General features: G+C 36.0%; 1 protein-coding gene across 1 annotated transcript; it reads left to right on the top strand.

Annotated features, from left to right (window-relative positions):
* The first annotated feature begins 4,861 nt into the window (after positions 1 to 4,861).
* On the top strand, positions 4,862 to 15,033 carry LOC139135051 (uncharacterized). Its single transcript, XM_070702240.1, has 2 exons — positions 4,862 to 4,958; positions 12,419 to 15,033. The coding sequence occupies exon 2, from the start codon at positions 12,480 to 12,482 to the stop codon at positions 13,977 to 13,979; it is 1,500 nt and encodes a 499-aa protein (XP_070558341.1). The 5' UTR covers positions 4,862 to 4,958; positions 12,419 to 12,479; the 3' UTR covers positions 13,980 to 15,033.
* The last annotated feature ends 1,477 nt before the right edge of the window (positions 15,034 to 16,510 follow it).

Below are 16,510 nucleotides of genomic sequence, written 5' to 3'. Positions count from 1 at the left end.
TGCTTTCAGATGTGTGGTGTCAGTTTTCATATGTATTGTTATAATCACCTTGGATGAGGATGCATTCCTTTTCTTTTTCCAACTGACAAATCTTGAAGGAGAAAAAGTGTCTATAGCAACAACTACTTCATGTTGTCGCTTTACCGACCGCAGGTTGCATCATCTTCTGTGTCCTCATTCTCTTGATTAAAGCACACAAACACATTGAGTGACCTGGTCACCCCTCGTTTGACCCTACTTCTAATAGACAGTAGGAGAGTATGCTTATCAGCACCAAATCAAGTTTGTTCATGGAGCGGTTGTAATAACAAGACAATCACATCTTCCCGAGTCGCTAAAGAGTTGTTCAAAGTTTCTGGTAAAGTGATTAAACACTGAATCTGCTGATTATGTTCTTGTCAGAAACAGTAAGTAATAATCAGTAAATTTGACAAGGTATTGCTGATAGCATGTCAAAAAGTGCTCGTAGTACCTAATACTTGGTACGTAAATTGTCTTTGTTTCGACATGGAGGATTGTTAGATGCTTACTAGGGTTGAGCTTGTTTCTCTGATGATTATTACAGGAAAAAATTGGACAGCATCACAAAAAAGAATTGTTTCCAATGAAAGTGCCCGCTTTTATCTCAAATTAACTTGCATAAGTGTTGATCTGTCACTGGCAACATCATGCAAGAGAGTTGCGATCATTCAACAATTTCATACAAACACAAAAGACCTGCAGATAAAAAACACCAAAAAACAAAAGCACTTCCCCACCTGACAATTTGATTAACCAGCAGAGAAATACACCCACTGATCAAAATTATCTTTCTACTTTGCCGTCAAATACCGACTATATATATATATATATATATATATATATATATATATATATATATATATATATATATATATATATATATATATATATATATATATATATATATAAATATAGGACCTGACATGAACTTCATGTGTTTCAGTATGTTTTGCAGTTGTCTGTTAATTAACACTTTCTATCATTGTTGCCACAGGTTTCCAATTTCAATACAATTATTATGATAAACATTGCAAGCAATATTCATTGTGGATGGCTTCTATTGAAAATATCGATAAATATACAAATTAGTAATTAGCTGAAATGAAAATGCTAAATTTCTCTCACTGCTGTCATGTCATCGTATCATCACTTTATATAGCAAGTTTACCTGCCTATGGTCAAGTGCTTCAAGTTTTATATGTCAAATTGTGAAATTCATTAAGTAATTGATGTCAAAATTTTAAGATATATTAAATGTCTTTCATTTCTGCTGTATCATTGTAAAATCAATATACCTAGCAAGTTACTTTCAACTTTGGTCAAGTCCTTTCTGTGTAGTGTTCCTAGTTGGGAAAACTCATTACATGTATGTGGTAATCATTAATTTGCTTACATGAAAATGCAGGATGTCTCTCACTATCACTACACCATTTCATTAATGCACATAGTAACTTTCTTCAATTTTGGTTGAGTCCTTTCAGTTTATTATACCGAATTGGGAAGTTCGTTTAATATACAAATCAGTAAGCTGATGTTAAAATGCAAAACACAAGTTTCATAAACTTTTGTGGTGTCAATCCTTATAAATCAAGGAAGTTCATTAACTAGTAATTAGCTGATCTAAAAATGCTAATGTAGCAGATTTCGTCAACTTTTGCTCGGTAAATTCATAATCCTCGGTAAATATATATATATATATATATATATATATATATATATATATAATATATATATATACATATATACATATATATATATATATATATATATATATATATATAATATATTATATATATATATATATATATATATATATATATATATATATATATATATATATATATCCCTAACTAGGAAAGATCATTAAATACGTAAATTAGTAATTAGCTTGTGTAAAAATACTAAACAATTGACATTAAAATTAAATCGTAGAATATTGAACACACAGTAAGGTCCGTCAACTTTGATTTAGCCAAACCTGATAAATACCTGTACATAGGAAAGCTCGTTAAACATATATAGAAGAAATTAGCTGATATAGAAATGATATATAACTTTCATTTTAGTGTTACATCATGGTATATGAAGTGTAAATGGTAAGTTTGGTCACCTTAGGTTAAGCCAAGCCAGATATAATATTCCTAATTAACAAAGTTCATTAAATACACAAATGAGCAGTGCCTTCGTCATAAAACTTCTATTTGATGTTGAACTCTGCCAAACGCTCCCTTTAGTGACATCTGTTACAAGATTCGGAAGATATGACACTGTCCTGACTGTCATTCTGAAAATGTCTGATTTCTAAACAAATAGATATGCAAATTAGTATTAATTATGCAAGCCACACCCACCATCTCATTCTGAACAGAATCTGTGTACCAGATTTGATCCAAATCCGATCAGCTAGGCGTTCGTGAGATATCCGCGCCCACAAACTGACAGACACAGAGAGACATCATTGCCACATTAAATCACGTGTGTGAATACGTGTAAACACCACTTTCGTTTTCAATTAAAAGTCTTACAATATATGAGGCAGCCAAAACTAAATGAGCAAATATCACAACAGATGAATAAGTGTGAAACTCACAGACTGCTTTCCGTAAACGTTCATTACAACGCAGTTATTGTAGAATACTTCCAATTTTGTTGACTTTAACAGCAGTGTGTTGGTATGATTAACCGCTCCAAAAAGCACGAAAACTTTAACTTCACTATGTGTCTTGATACTGGCGACTTTCGGTTGATCACTGTCGCTAGGCAGAGCTTTGGTTTTCGCGTCAAGACCGTATTATAAGCAAAATAAAATCGATCAGTCTCAAACAAATCAAACATAACACCCTTAGAGATGTGTAAGCAAAATATCGCGGTATATATACCATTGCTTTTCATGAAGAATCCATATGATGAAGACAAAAGACGAATGGTCAACTTATGAGGTTTAGTGTCATAATAGAAGAGATGTAGTCCTACCAGGGTGTCACACAGAAATGGTCCTCATAACATACACCGTCGACGCCAAAATCTTTGATAAGCTTACGACGAACAAACAGGTAACCCTATAGCGTTGACTGTTTCTAAGGGAGCCGTTATTATTAATTGTGGACGAGATAACTCAAATTATATTTTAGGATTGTGAGATGCGTTTCACATTTTTAGATTATTATCGTGCCAGGCAAAACCTTGGTGTGAATTCCACATTATATCTTATCCGTTGATGAGGATTTGCTCTGCACTTTTATGATACACCGATGTAATTGGCTTCATGTTCATTATGTAGGGCCAGCAGCTTACACAACCACTACCTCTACGTCGCAAATACCGACACGTTTGTTTCATGTTGAACTCGGAACAAACAGTTCAGATTTATATCCCATTTCAAAATGCAATGGATGCACCATGCGTCAGCCACATGCATGCTTCTTTTGGCAAGGTTAAATTCTAATCCCGGGTGGTGACACTCTCAGAGAGCACGGGCATCCATGTTGGTTCCACAAAATTTCGGAAGATACCCCTAATCTGGGATTTTTCAACAAAAAAGACCCCCTCATTTTGAGAAATATGGGAGAAAATACCACCAAAAACCCTTACTTACAAAATCCTACCCCTAGCTTTTGCACAACCCATACATATACAGGCAATTCAAAATTGACTCCAGAGAAGTAGTGCATTGTTAAATATCTAATTTTATAATTTAAATAAATAAATAACTTGTTTAATATGTCGGAATAAATAATTTAAACACAAAAGCTGTCAAAATTTTGCTTTAATAAAAGTAAATCACAATTGTTACATGGTATTTTGGGTAAAAATATTCAAAATTGTCAAAACAATTCATTTTAAAGTCGCCCTATTCCATGTACACAAATTTATTTTGCTAAAGTTGGTGTTTCTCAGAAAGAACAATATCTGAGCTTTCCAAAAATGTAAGGTGTTTGCTATTTCATGCTAGTTTACTTAATGTATAGGGGAGGATATAGTACCCCCTACCCCTACCCGTTTTTCGCCATTTTTCGCGGTACATGCAAATCAAAAACCAGCCCAGAGAAGTAGTGCATCCAAAAATATCCAATGTTAACATATTTTTTCTAGTTCAGCTGATACTAAAGAACAAAAAAACACCAATGTAGTAGGTTTATTGGAGGTGCATGGTGGGCCCCTCCTGCCCACGGTGAAATACTTCTGAAACTTTAAAAACTTCTGAAACTTGAAAATTACGACTGCAACAGCAAAAAAACTATGTTTCAACAGAATCTAAAATCGTTCGGCGAAGTGAAGTGAAGTGTTTAATTTTGCAGAGTGGGTTGCTGAAGTGTTGCAAGATCATTTACATAATCTATGTATCTTATGAAATATACTATCATCGACTCTCCTTCATTAATATTTGGACACTTTATCAGGCATGTTCGGACAAAAATTACCATCTGCTTGACAATGTTGAGCTACTACTCCTAATTTTTCACATACCATGGGTAAAATCGCACGCATACACTCATTTTGTATAGAGAAAGAAGGTTATTCAGATTTATTGCGTTGGTCGGGGGCGGCGTACTAAAAATTTCCGAGTGATTGGACGAATTCGTCCTACCATAATTAAAACGGCTGCCTAAATTCTGTGCTTGCAATACCTGGAATGTTCATCGCTGAATATCTTTTCAAATTCGTTGTCATCTTGACCTCGTTGCTACAAAAGCCTCCGGGTGAATCTATTTTTATCCGGGGAGTTCCATTACAGTTGAATCGTGCGATGTTGACTCACGTATTGCATCAGAAAAAATCTCTAAAATGGGGACGGGACTTTCCCGACAGAATGTATTTATTTACATTCAGCTTGCGCAGTGTATCATAGCAAGTCAGGTATTGACGTTATCACAAGTGTTTTAAGTCTCCGTAAAATATTTCATACTTGACATTTGTGTCTGGACTGTCTTATCAAGGTAAGTGTTGGCAGCCAATACGTTCCGTGGACGATCATTTTGACGTGTGGACATTGAAAAATGAGTCTAAAATTTATGGCGCGGAAGAAAATGCAACCGGTTTCGTTATCCGGGTTCATATATCGCTTGACGTGCCGATAGACTCTGTTGTTCTTGAGAAAAGCAATTACACGAACTTCTCGTGCATGTGCTTGAAAACGAATATTTATTCGGTACCGGGAATTGCGAAAATGGTTGAGCATAGTTATTTTTCAAAACTTATAGCCGATGTTCCTTTTCGTGCAGGTCAACTTTTCATTTGGTACGTTCACGTGACCTACCTAAGGCGAGAAGAATCAAAGACTCGAATTTCTTTTCATAGAATCTTGAACTTCATAGAATCGCATTTTTAATAACCATGTACAATTCACGATGAACGCGTGACGCTGCAAGGCAGTCGACTCAGCTCAGATGTCTCTGGCATAAGGCTGCGTTCACAAACACCTCTGTGGGGGGATTCCAAAAAAGTTCCCAGATTTTTTTCAAATACCCCCCCCCCCCCAACAAACCCGCGATGTGTTCAAGTCCCCTTTTGACTAGCTGTGATTTTGAAGTCCCCCTCAAGGGAAGGCAAAAAGTGGCCGATATAGTGCTTCGTCCAAAAATATCAAATCATAATACACGGGAGTCTATTGGGCAAACTATTAACATTTTTCACATAAAAACAAGCTATATTTCTACATTTATATGTGTGTGATAATTCATGTAAATGTACATTGCTTGAAGTGGCAGGTAAAAAGTGCATGTGTGTACAAATAATTTGATTTTTAGATTTCATCGATAATATTCATTGTACATGATAGTCTATGAGAAAACTATGAACGCGTATTTTCCAATATAAAACTAGCAATATCTGTTCATCTATAGACATTTGATAACTGATAGAAATGTACTTAATTAGCAAGTGCACATGTGTACAAGAAATTTGATTTTGGAATTTCGCCGAAAATGTTGATCTACTATACATTTGAGTATATGAAAAAACTGTTAATAATCTTTTCCTAATTAAAAACCTGCAATATTTGGGCATATGGATCCTGAACAATTGACATAATTGTACTTGCTTAGAAGAGGGTGGTTACATGTACATATGTGTACAAGAAGTTTGATTTTGGAATTTCGCCAAAAATGTTGATCCACTCTACATTGTAGTCTATGATGAAACTATGGATAATTTTTTAAAGTACAAAACTTGGTAAATCTGTGTAATTATGTAGGCTTGATTATTGATATCACTGTACTTGATTAGACCAGGGTAGTTACAAGTCCATGTGTGTGCAAGAAATTTGATTTTTGAATTTCACCGAAATGTTGATCCATTGTGGACGATGAGGAAACTATGAATAATTCTTTTAAAATACAAAACTATTTAAATCTGTGTATTTATGTACTTTCGATTATTGATATTAATGTACTTGATTAGACCAGGGTGGTTACAAGTCCATGTGTGTGCAAGAAATTTGATTTTTGAATTTCACTTAAAATGTTGATTCACTATGCATTGTAGGCTATAAGGAAACTACAACTAACGCATGTTATCAGCTCCCAAATTGTTATTCAAAGGTTGTTTGACTAGAAGCTTTCAGTTGTTATTGATGACACTATGCACTATTCTAAATAGTTTGTATTCTGTCAAAGTCCTCAAAAAATAAAATGTACATACAGTGACATGAACGTTTTACACTGACCTGTACCCAATGTATTGTCAATGGGAGAATGATATCAAATAAGTCATCTCCCAAACTGTTATTGAAAGGTTAAGTTGAAAGTTTTAGTCATTAAACAGGCCAGTTTTGCAAAACAGAGGGGTTTGGTAAGTAGAAATCATGACAGCCTAAACCTTTTGCCTCAATGTGGCTGCTTGGATTATCGAATTGTTTAATATACCCTAAAACTTGCGGCCGAATGGCGCGCCGAAAATGGAAATGGCAGGAAATGAAAGTGCCAGAAGGTATTTGAAAAGGAATTTGATATTCAATAAATTTTCAAGTCCCCCGTTTGCAACGTCAGTTTTTTCAGATCCCCCGGCGTGTTGTAATTTTTTTCAAGTCCAGCCCCCTTCCAGAGGTGTTTGTGAATGCAGCCTCAGGAGACCATTCATTTTAAAGCCTCATGGTAACAACATATGAATAGCTATTAATATTATATAGGGCTCAGCCCTTGGTGTCGCGCCAGGGGTTAAGATTGGCAATGTTATTTGTATAGATTTTCTGTAGCGTGTAAAATTTTGGACAAAAATTGGCAATTTTTACAATGATAACAGCCTATGGCGTTAAACAAGGGACGTATTATGCAATAATTATCATTGCAATGGTAACCGCACTGCCCACCTTCCACTTGCAAGCTGAAAACTATAGTGTTCCGTCTAAAACCTTGCAATTTTTGAATCTAATTATTGACACAGGGGGCGCTCTTCTATAATTCAATCCCAGCATTCTTTGCGTATGCCCCCGTTCATATGCACGACAGTTTTCTCCGTTATCTATATCAACGATACTTTGTATCAGCGACAAGGTGTATAATAACATTTACTGGCTATAAAAGAGGTATATTTTATAAAAGGCATGTTATTTCATAGTAATTTGTTTCGTATTTGTTTATTTACGAGTAAAAAAAAACATGGCGGCGCCCATCATGAGAAAGAAGGGTACACTTCCGGTTACTCGCATAGTATATTATGAATAAGCGCATGCGTAGTCAGTAAGCCGCTGGCGCGACTATAATGCCAGATCTGAAACGACCACGGATATATGACTCAGAGAAAACATGATCGGTTGAAAAAGGAACGCATAATACTCTTGCCTGATAAACTTTATTCCGTCACTCTGAGCAGCATAGCCGCAACCGCTGGAAGAACGATTAGCAAATGCCAGTGCATGGTACAATGGATATAAAGGGCGATGTTGTTTGAGCAAACACTATAGGTGAAAATATTTCTATTGTGAGACAAGCTACATACAGAGCAAGGCACGCACAGTTAGGTGGATGAATGTGAACCACTACTTAAAAGGTGAAAAGTTTTAACTTAGTTGAGGGGTATTCATATTTCTGGTGACCTACTTGCTATAGTTCAGACACGATGCTGACTCTTTTTATTCGTTTTCGTTTTTGAGTCACCGACAGAAAGTGACCAGGTTTCGTCTATAAAACATAATTATGTTTATTTTTTTTGAAATGAAAGTGTCACTATAATATTCCGTAGTACCTTAACATGTGTTAAATTCAGTAAGCTTCACTGTTCAAAAACTCTTTTCTGATTCTCGTTATCGTTTTAGTGTTGAGATGAAAAAAACTCTTTCTTTAATAGGAGGATAGAATATAAAACAGTTCTATCGTGTTAGTTTATTTGCAATTTTTATTTATCTGTTTCTTTAATGTACTCATTTTATTTTTTTACGTAATTTATTTCTTTTTTCTTTTCCATTTGTTGTTTGTGTACTTATTTAGCCGTATTGACATATGTCAGCATTGCACAAATTAATCGGTGATTTGCATATTTGATGAATTTTTATAATTAGGGTGATGTCTAGGTGATGAACTGTGATACATGTGATACAGGTGATAATCTGTCAGTAACACGATTGAAACTAATTTGGGATAATTGGATCTTCATATTTTTCAAATTTCTCAAAAGTGTTAGGAGCTCTATAGCTGAATGTTGCAATATTACAAATTACTCATAAAAACAAGTGTGCACTTTAAAAAAAGGAGATGAGCTTAATTTTGCGGATTAAATCGACATTAATTCACTATCAAATTATTCCAAATTAGTTCCAATCGTGTTCATTGTTATAATTGAATGAAAAATGATTTGCAACATCCTGTTGATAATTTACTACTTGAGTCATTTTTGTAATTAGGGTGGCAGCCCAGACTGGTTTGACGTTTTCACGACCATGGGGCTCATTCTCGGGCATTAAGCCTCATCTGTATTGCAGTAATTTTAATCACAGAGCCAGTTAATGAACAGGACTCTATCTTCGCTCTCCGAGGACCTGTAATTTAAATTACCAATTAACAAGTGGGGACTGTATCATCAACGGTGACTTGTTTTGTAGAAAACATTGGCCAAGTGCTTCCTAAAACAATGCAGATCTTTTTAAAAATACACCGTTACTAAAAACTTCAAAACTTCAAGATTTTTTCAAATGACCTTCCTTACAAAACTCAAAAGGTGTTAATGATCAGATTTCCCCTTCTGACTTGCTATAATTTTGAAATTACCCCTCAAAGGGGTTGGACAGAAATTACTGGTGGATCGCAATATTTTTGCGCAAGCGTGTGTGTACAAAATTTTGATATTTGGATTTAATTAAAAATCAGCTGTTGAAAATGTTGATTCACCATACATGGTACACATACATTTTCTCATACATGTATAAGAAATCTATGTAATACTTTTTCAATGCAAAACTATATCTGTGCATTTATAGATATTTGATAATTTACATAAATGTACTTAAATGAAATAGGGCTGTTACAACTGGTATGCGGACAAAAAGTTTGACCTCAGAATTTCACCAAAAATGTTCATCCACTTTACATGGGAGTCAATGATAAAATTGTGAATGATGTTTTTTCCAATGAAAAAGTTGGTATACTTGTGCATATACAGATGTTCAATAATTAACATTATTTTACTTGATTACAATATGATGGTTAAAGGTGCATATTATGTGTACAGGAAATCTGATTATGGAACTTCACTGAAAATGTTAATCTACTATATATGGGAGTCTATGAGGAAAGTATGAATAATTTTTTCCAATACAAAAATAGGTAAACCCATGTATTTATGTACTCTCGATTATTGATATCAATGTACTTGATTAGATTAGGGTGGTAACAAATGGATGTGTTCGCCAGAAATTGGATTTTGGAATTATACCAAAATGTAGATTCACTGTACACGGGAGTCTATGAGGAAAATATGAATAATTTTTTCCAATACAAAACTATCAAAATCTGTGTATTTATAGACATTTGATAATTCATTTTAAAGTACTTAGTTAGCCTAGGATGGTTAAAGGTTGATATGTGTGCAAGAAATTGGATTTTGGAATTTCACCGAAATGTTGATTCACTATACATTGGAGTCTATGAGAAAACTAAGAATAATTTTTTTTAAATGCTTAACTAAATTAATTTGTGCTTTTATAGGTGTTTGATAATTGATACAAATGTACTTGATTCAAATAGGGTATTTAAAAGTTCAGATGTGGACAACAATTATGATATTGGAATTTTACCTAAAAGTATTATTTAACTTTTCATGGTACTAGTAGTCTCAGTACAGGTAACTGTTAAATAATTTCCCTGACAAAACTTGCTATATCTCTAATATGTAAGTAATAGGAATTGTTCATCGCCCTCAGTGCAGTGAGCTTGATTTACAATAAGACAAGCCTCAGAGTTGTGAAGTCAAGATGTTCATGTGACAGATAATTATACTTTTGTTCAGATTTACAGGTGAATAACTTCAGAGAATGAAATCATGCAACGAATCAAAATTTATCTCCCAGAATATTTCTGAACACTGAAACTGCTTTTTGACGGAACGGATACTTATGAAAATTAAGTGACCCTCCCCTCTAAGCTGTTTGAAAAATACATGACCCCCCTTTGCACTTTTCAAATTTGAGGTGACCCCCCTGGATTTTTCCGGCCCACCCCCGGCCATAATAACTGAACGCTCCCTTACTCATATAAGAAGAGTGGCAATGAAAATATTATTTTTACCACCAGATGCATATATAAACATTTAATAATAATTAATATGATGTTATGAACACGCAAACGTTGAAAACGACTGTCGTAAAAAAATCTTGTCATAGTGTTCAAAAGTGAGTACTCATATTCATAGTACATTCGGCATCATTCACATAACGCCGTATCGTATCCATGTAAATGTAGCGACATTCGAAAGACTACACGTACCTCTGTGAACAACATGCAAATTGAATGTACGCAATTCATGTTCCTGTCATTTATTTCATTTTCTCCGTAAATAATTTGTAAAGAATGATGGATCGAACTCCTTACATTACTGATAGAGACCTACACGCCATACATGCAAAAAGTCTCTGCTGAACTGTTGTAAAGTTTAAAATGGTGCCTGTGTGAATAAGCAGGGATATCTGGTTCAAGACAACTGTTAGCGACGGATGCTGCATAAGCAGAGTTGATAAAAATCTGCCTTTCGGAGTCAAGTACACATTTTCTGCATGCTATTTTAAAGGGAGGGGTCGTCCCTTCTGAGGCTGCGCGACTTTCTTGTTGATAAACATTGCCTCTTTTCAGATATTGGCGGTGAATGTCGCGCGAATGTGAAGCAAAATCAGCATTTGATGCATGTTCATAGTTCACCAGTTTTGTAGCTTCCAATCACTGCAAGAGTTTTCTAAATAAACTTTGGTTGTGTCCCTTCGTTTACATGAAGCTGATTTGGTGCCGAGTTTCGGTATAGTCGCCATTAACACAATTGGAACTAATTTTGGATAATTGGATGGTGAAGTAATGTCTGTTTAATCTACAAAAGTAAGCTCATCTGCTTTTCTTTTTAAGTTACACACTTGTTTTTACGAGTAATTTGTAATACGCAACATTCAGCTATAGGTCACCTAACACTTTTGAGAAATTTGAAAAATATGAAGATCCAATTATCCCAAATTAGTTCCAATCGTGTTCATTTTAAAAATTTGGATATGCACCAGCGATGTTGGGATATATGCTGTGTACAGCACCAGACTCGTTGCCTGGGTCTTTTATAGTGGTCAAACCTTCCAGCATTCAAAAAAAATGCACTGTAGTTCTGTGTGCTCATAGATTAGAGATACTGTGAAATTATCTTTACAGGACAAACTGCCACACTCCGAACTCAAACCTATCGCGTGGTCAAACGAACATATTCCAAACAGTTATTCTTTTATACTGTAGGTTAGTTAGTGTCTTTGATTTACTCTTCACTAAGAGAAATGCCATCGAAACACCCAAAAGTTACAAACTTGGGATTTCGGCAATCTTTCTCTTTATTCCGGCGTGAAAATCTTTTAGATGGTGGAAGAATTTTCAATCTTTGTGAACATTTTCGATGGACTAAATCTCTAGCGCTTCCTGTTTTCGTCCAGAATTTAAGATTTATTGAACATAAGATCCACCTTTTTGATAAGCATACTTTTAAGATCTTTTTTTTTCACTAAGTGCGCCCAATTCACCTCAATATTTGAATTTGTCCCTCACGCCACATAGGCGACCATCTTGCGGTTCTATGAAGGTAAAAATGCCGCGTTATCGCTCGTCCTGTAATCTTTAATTGGCTCTGCAGCTCACTGCCCTGAGGCAACTGTAAAGATATGATATTATTTTGAGACTTCTTGTATGAAAGTCATCATGTTCATTGTGGGTTTATCTTTTTCCCCCAGAGTATTTTGAGAAGACATATGGAAAACTTTAACCATTCATAAGCTTCATTGCCGTGGAAATATGGATGTATCTACGGATGCGGGACTCTCAGAAAAGTTTCATGGAAGCGCGGACAGTGGTTTCCCGCCACCGGATGGAATTGTTACAGTAGAAGATCCAGGCAAAAATGAAAGTGAGCAGACACCTTTGATTGTGGGGGAACCACCTCCGGATCCTGTTGGTCCAGAATTTGACATAAATGACGAAATGAACTATCACCATTGGCTTAGGAGAATGCTGAAGTTCCTTGGCTATCACCCTGGACTTCGATGTGTCTACACGTCCACCTGTCACATTTTGATCAACGTGATATTGTGTTTACCCGCAATCGCTTCTTACCTATACTCCCACGTCACCAACAATCTCCTCGCACAACAGACAACAAGAAAGACGTACGAAAACGACGGCACGCTGATCGCATTGGTACTTGTGTCACTCATCCACGCAGCACCACTCGTCTCTTATTGTCTCGCCCTGTACATGATTGACCGCAAGCAACTTCTGAAGGTTGTTTGCGCCATAGTTAAAGACAGTGTAAGAGCAGACGATGATTTGAACGACGAACAGACAATTAGAAGTGAGTGTGGTAAATACACCAACAACTTGTTGAAGCGTGTCTTTCCATGGGCAACTTTGTACTTCTTAATATATGTCGCACTGGTGGTATTGGACACAATGACAGAGCCGACATCGGGTCCAGAAAACCCTCTTTCATTCCTGTACGGCATCGGTGGTCGCAAACGCATACATGATGGCAACGCAATAGCACGAATCCTTTATATCATTATGGATTGTTATCCATTCCTTCTGATGACAATCGTTTCGCTCCTCTTCTACGCGTTTCTTCATTCATACGAGTTTAGACTCAGCAAATTTCCGAAAAGGATGAAGGGCCTGAGACCTGAACAAGTCACGCGAGAATTTCATATGATCACGCGAGATAAAAACCGGATCGTGCTTTTCAAATCTGTATCGCAATTCCTTTTCTTAAGTCTGAGCACCGGTGTAGCGCTCCCAGCTGTTTATGCACACTATCATTTCGCTTTAAAGACAAGCTCGTCCAGAGAATGGATGATCACGGTTGCTATGATTGTAAAGGTTACAGTGGGATTTTTGTCGCCATGGATTTTTATCCTCAGCGCCTGTCTCCACATATCCGACACTTACAAGGCAATAGCTGAAGAGGCTCGCCGCATTCAAGTCACCTTTGAGTCACAAGATGAGAAGGAGGAAGAGCGCCACCAAGCTAGATGGGGCATTGTTACCGATTACCTGACCGGTGGTCCGTACACAGGTTTCCATCTTAACTGGCTGGATATGGTCGTGAGTCGGTCCCAGGCACTTCTCTTCTTACAGGGTTGTTTTGCGGCACTTCTATGGGCAGCATTTAGTAGCCTGAACGACTACCGAGTTCGTCAAATTATGATGTCTGAATTGACGGCAATTTGTAACAACAGCAAAGCCGTAACGATAGCGCCACCTGAAGAAGCGGGAACTGCGGTGTTCAATGCCACCTACTAACCTCCATTGGCCATGGACTTTTCGTGACGTTATCAATTTCATCCGCCACGACAGCCGTCATTTCTGCTCTGACATCGAGACTCAAAGAACACTGAGAAGGATTTCGCGGTCGTGTTTCGTAAAAGTAGAAGAATGTCGAACATCTCAGTGGCAGGGTTTGACGTCAGTCAATAGGTAACGACACTTGCTGTAGCCGGCGAGCGGATGAATGACCTGCTGTATACTTAAAAAGGCACACTCTTCGTGTTCGTCGAGTTACCAGCCGGACGAATTTGCTTTCTTTGAAATCTGTTTCTGAGAAAACACTGTGTAGCTTTCCATATTACGAACACCTAGTCTGGTAGAAAGCTAATAAACTTCGTTCTCAGTCAGATACTCATACATACAGCGACCTCCTAAGAGATGGCGAAGAATACAAGAAGTGTCCGTTTTCGATGATAAACTTGGAATAATAGTTAGTGAGTAGTAAACTACTTTACAATAAGATAATTAGGATACACAGATGAAAACCTTTCAAAATTGATACAGTTATGTATGTAATCAAAATGAGCAATTGTTCGCAGATTTATATAGGAAGACATATATAATTGACTTCCCTTCATTTAAAAATTCAACCGAAAAACCTAAACAAGTCTTTAAATACCTTAAATCCGTTTTGATAAGAACAATTTAATCTCTCCATTCTGTACAGTACAAAGTAATAATATCCGTTACTTAGGTTTCATGCATCCTGCAATCCTCAGACGGAAGTAGATTTTCCTTAGATCTTCACTCTCATTTATATAGTTGGGACGAACCATTCTACCGTGGATTTAGGTCGTGTCGAAAAATGCTATTTATTTTGGTGGCGAAATTTTGAAACCAGCCCGGAGCTTAGGTAACAGATATTATTACTTTCTACTTGAAGTAATTCCTCTTATAGCGCTCTGCTTTAAGCATCGAGTAATGTATTTCCCAAGAAGACATCTGTATACTTAACTTTTATGTGTCCGCGTCCGTGTATTTTGTGTCTGTATGTCACCAACCGGAATTGTTGTAAATGGTATGAATATAAGATGAAAAATGAAAAGCGCACGGAAATAACGTTTTCCATTTGCTGACTTAAAAATTGAAGCAGCTGTCCTTTGAGGGTGCTGTCATGTCTTGATTTTGACCTGTAATGAACCGACTCAATAGCACTGTCCAGGAGGAAGGTATGGGTGTGTGTGTATGTGTGTGTGTGTGTGTGTATATATATATATATATATATATATATATATATATATATATATATATATATATATATATATATATATATATATATATACATTGACAATCAGGCTGCATCGTACACGTATTGTCGTTTTAACCCAATGAGTAGCGATATTTCCTCTTTTGAAATTTTCCGAAATTAACATATTAATTCATTGAGTGACGTCACCATTATTTTTCAAGTTACCCTCCGCATACTCTCTTAGACCAGGTGCCGATTGCTGTAATTGTTTTTGTTGCGAAATCCCAAATAGACACTTATAATTGTTTTGTTACATATGTTTTCAGTAAAAAACAGTCACATATATATTTCATCCTTCGGAATGTAATCTATTTACCTAGATGTAATCTCGCGGGTTTCTCAACAGAGTTTACGTATCCGTAATTCCAATGTTCAAGATCAGTTATTTCTGATTCAAACAGTTCATACATATGATATCGGGTATATTACTTTTAAAGTTAGTTGTTGTGAACAGAAACAGTATCAAATTGACTTAAACATTGGTTTGTTTGCTCTTTAATGAAAACTCTATATCTCACTGACAGCTTTAAGACTATTAAGGGGACAAATAAAGCGATAACTTTTGGTATTATTCCAAAAGGCGAGCACATTTTTCTTCCTCTTCTTCTTCTTTTTGTCCTCCCTTCAGCGTATGGAAACTCAAACTGTTACCTTTGCTGCACACATTATGCATTTTAGCAATATACAATGTTATCGTTGAAAATGGACTCTAGCCTAAACCAAAATTCAGCTTTCAACTATAACAGTAGGCATGCGCACACAGTACAACGATGTTTACAAGTTGAACTTGACATCAGGCATTTCGACATGAATTTATTAGTAAAGAAGTAATGCATTGAATTGACAAAAAGTGATAAAAATAATAGAAAACACATAAATAGTTACAGCTTTAAAACGAATGTGTAATAAATCGATCTCAAAATATCCTGAGTTTTCCAAGAGTGTTCTGTGAATGAGACCCATTAAAGACTGAAATGGTGTATAACACTGTCATAAGTGTCGAGAGTGGTATGTAAACTCAAACGTTTTACCATCATTTTAGATTTCCCGCCATTTTCAAAAACCAATCATGTGACAGAGAAAATAAAGATTACGCCATTATACTGTTGGCCTTCGTAATGGCATCATGCTTGTTTCTTGGATGATTACAATGTGTATGTGCACGAAATACTGCATTGTTTGTACTATTCTTTGGGGTGTCTTTTTCTTGGTGCGGCACCCGTTTATTGTTTAACTTTTTAAACTCGTGGTCCAAACC

The sequence above is a fragment of the Ptychodera flava genome, chromosome 6 (assembly GCF_041260155.1).
Source record: "Ptychodera flava strain L36383 chromosome 6, AS_Pfla_20210202, whole genome shotgun sequence".
Taxonomy (NCBI): domain Eukaryota; kingdom Metazoa; phylum Hemichordata; class Enteropneusta; family Ptychoderidae; genus Ptychodera; species Ptychodera flava.
This window is presented reverse-complemented; position numbering and strand designations above follow the sequence as displayed.

Bases quoted from the DNA above. Each gene is read 5' to 3' on its own strand.
- LOC139135051 (XM_070702240.1), top strand. From the start codon at position 12,480: ATGGATGTATCTACGGATGCGGGACTCTCAGAAAAGTTTCATGGAAGC.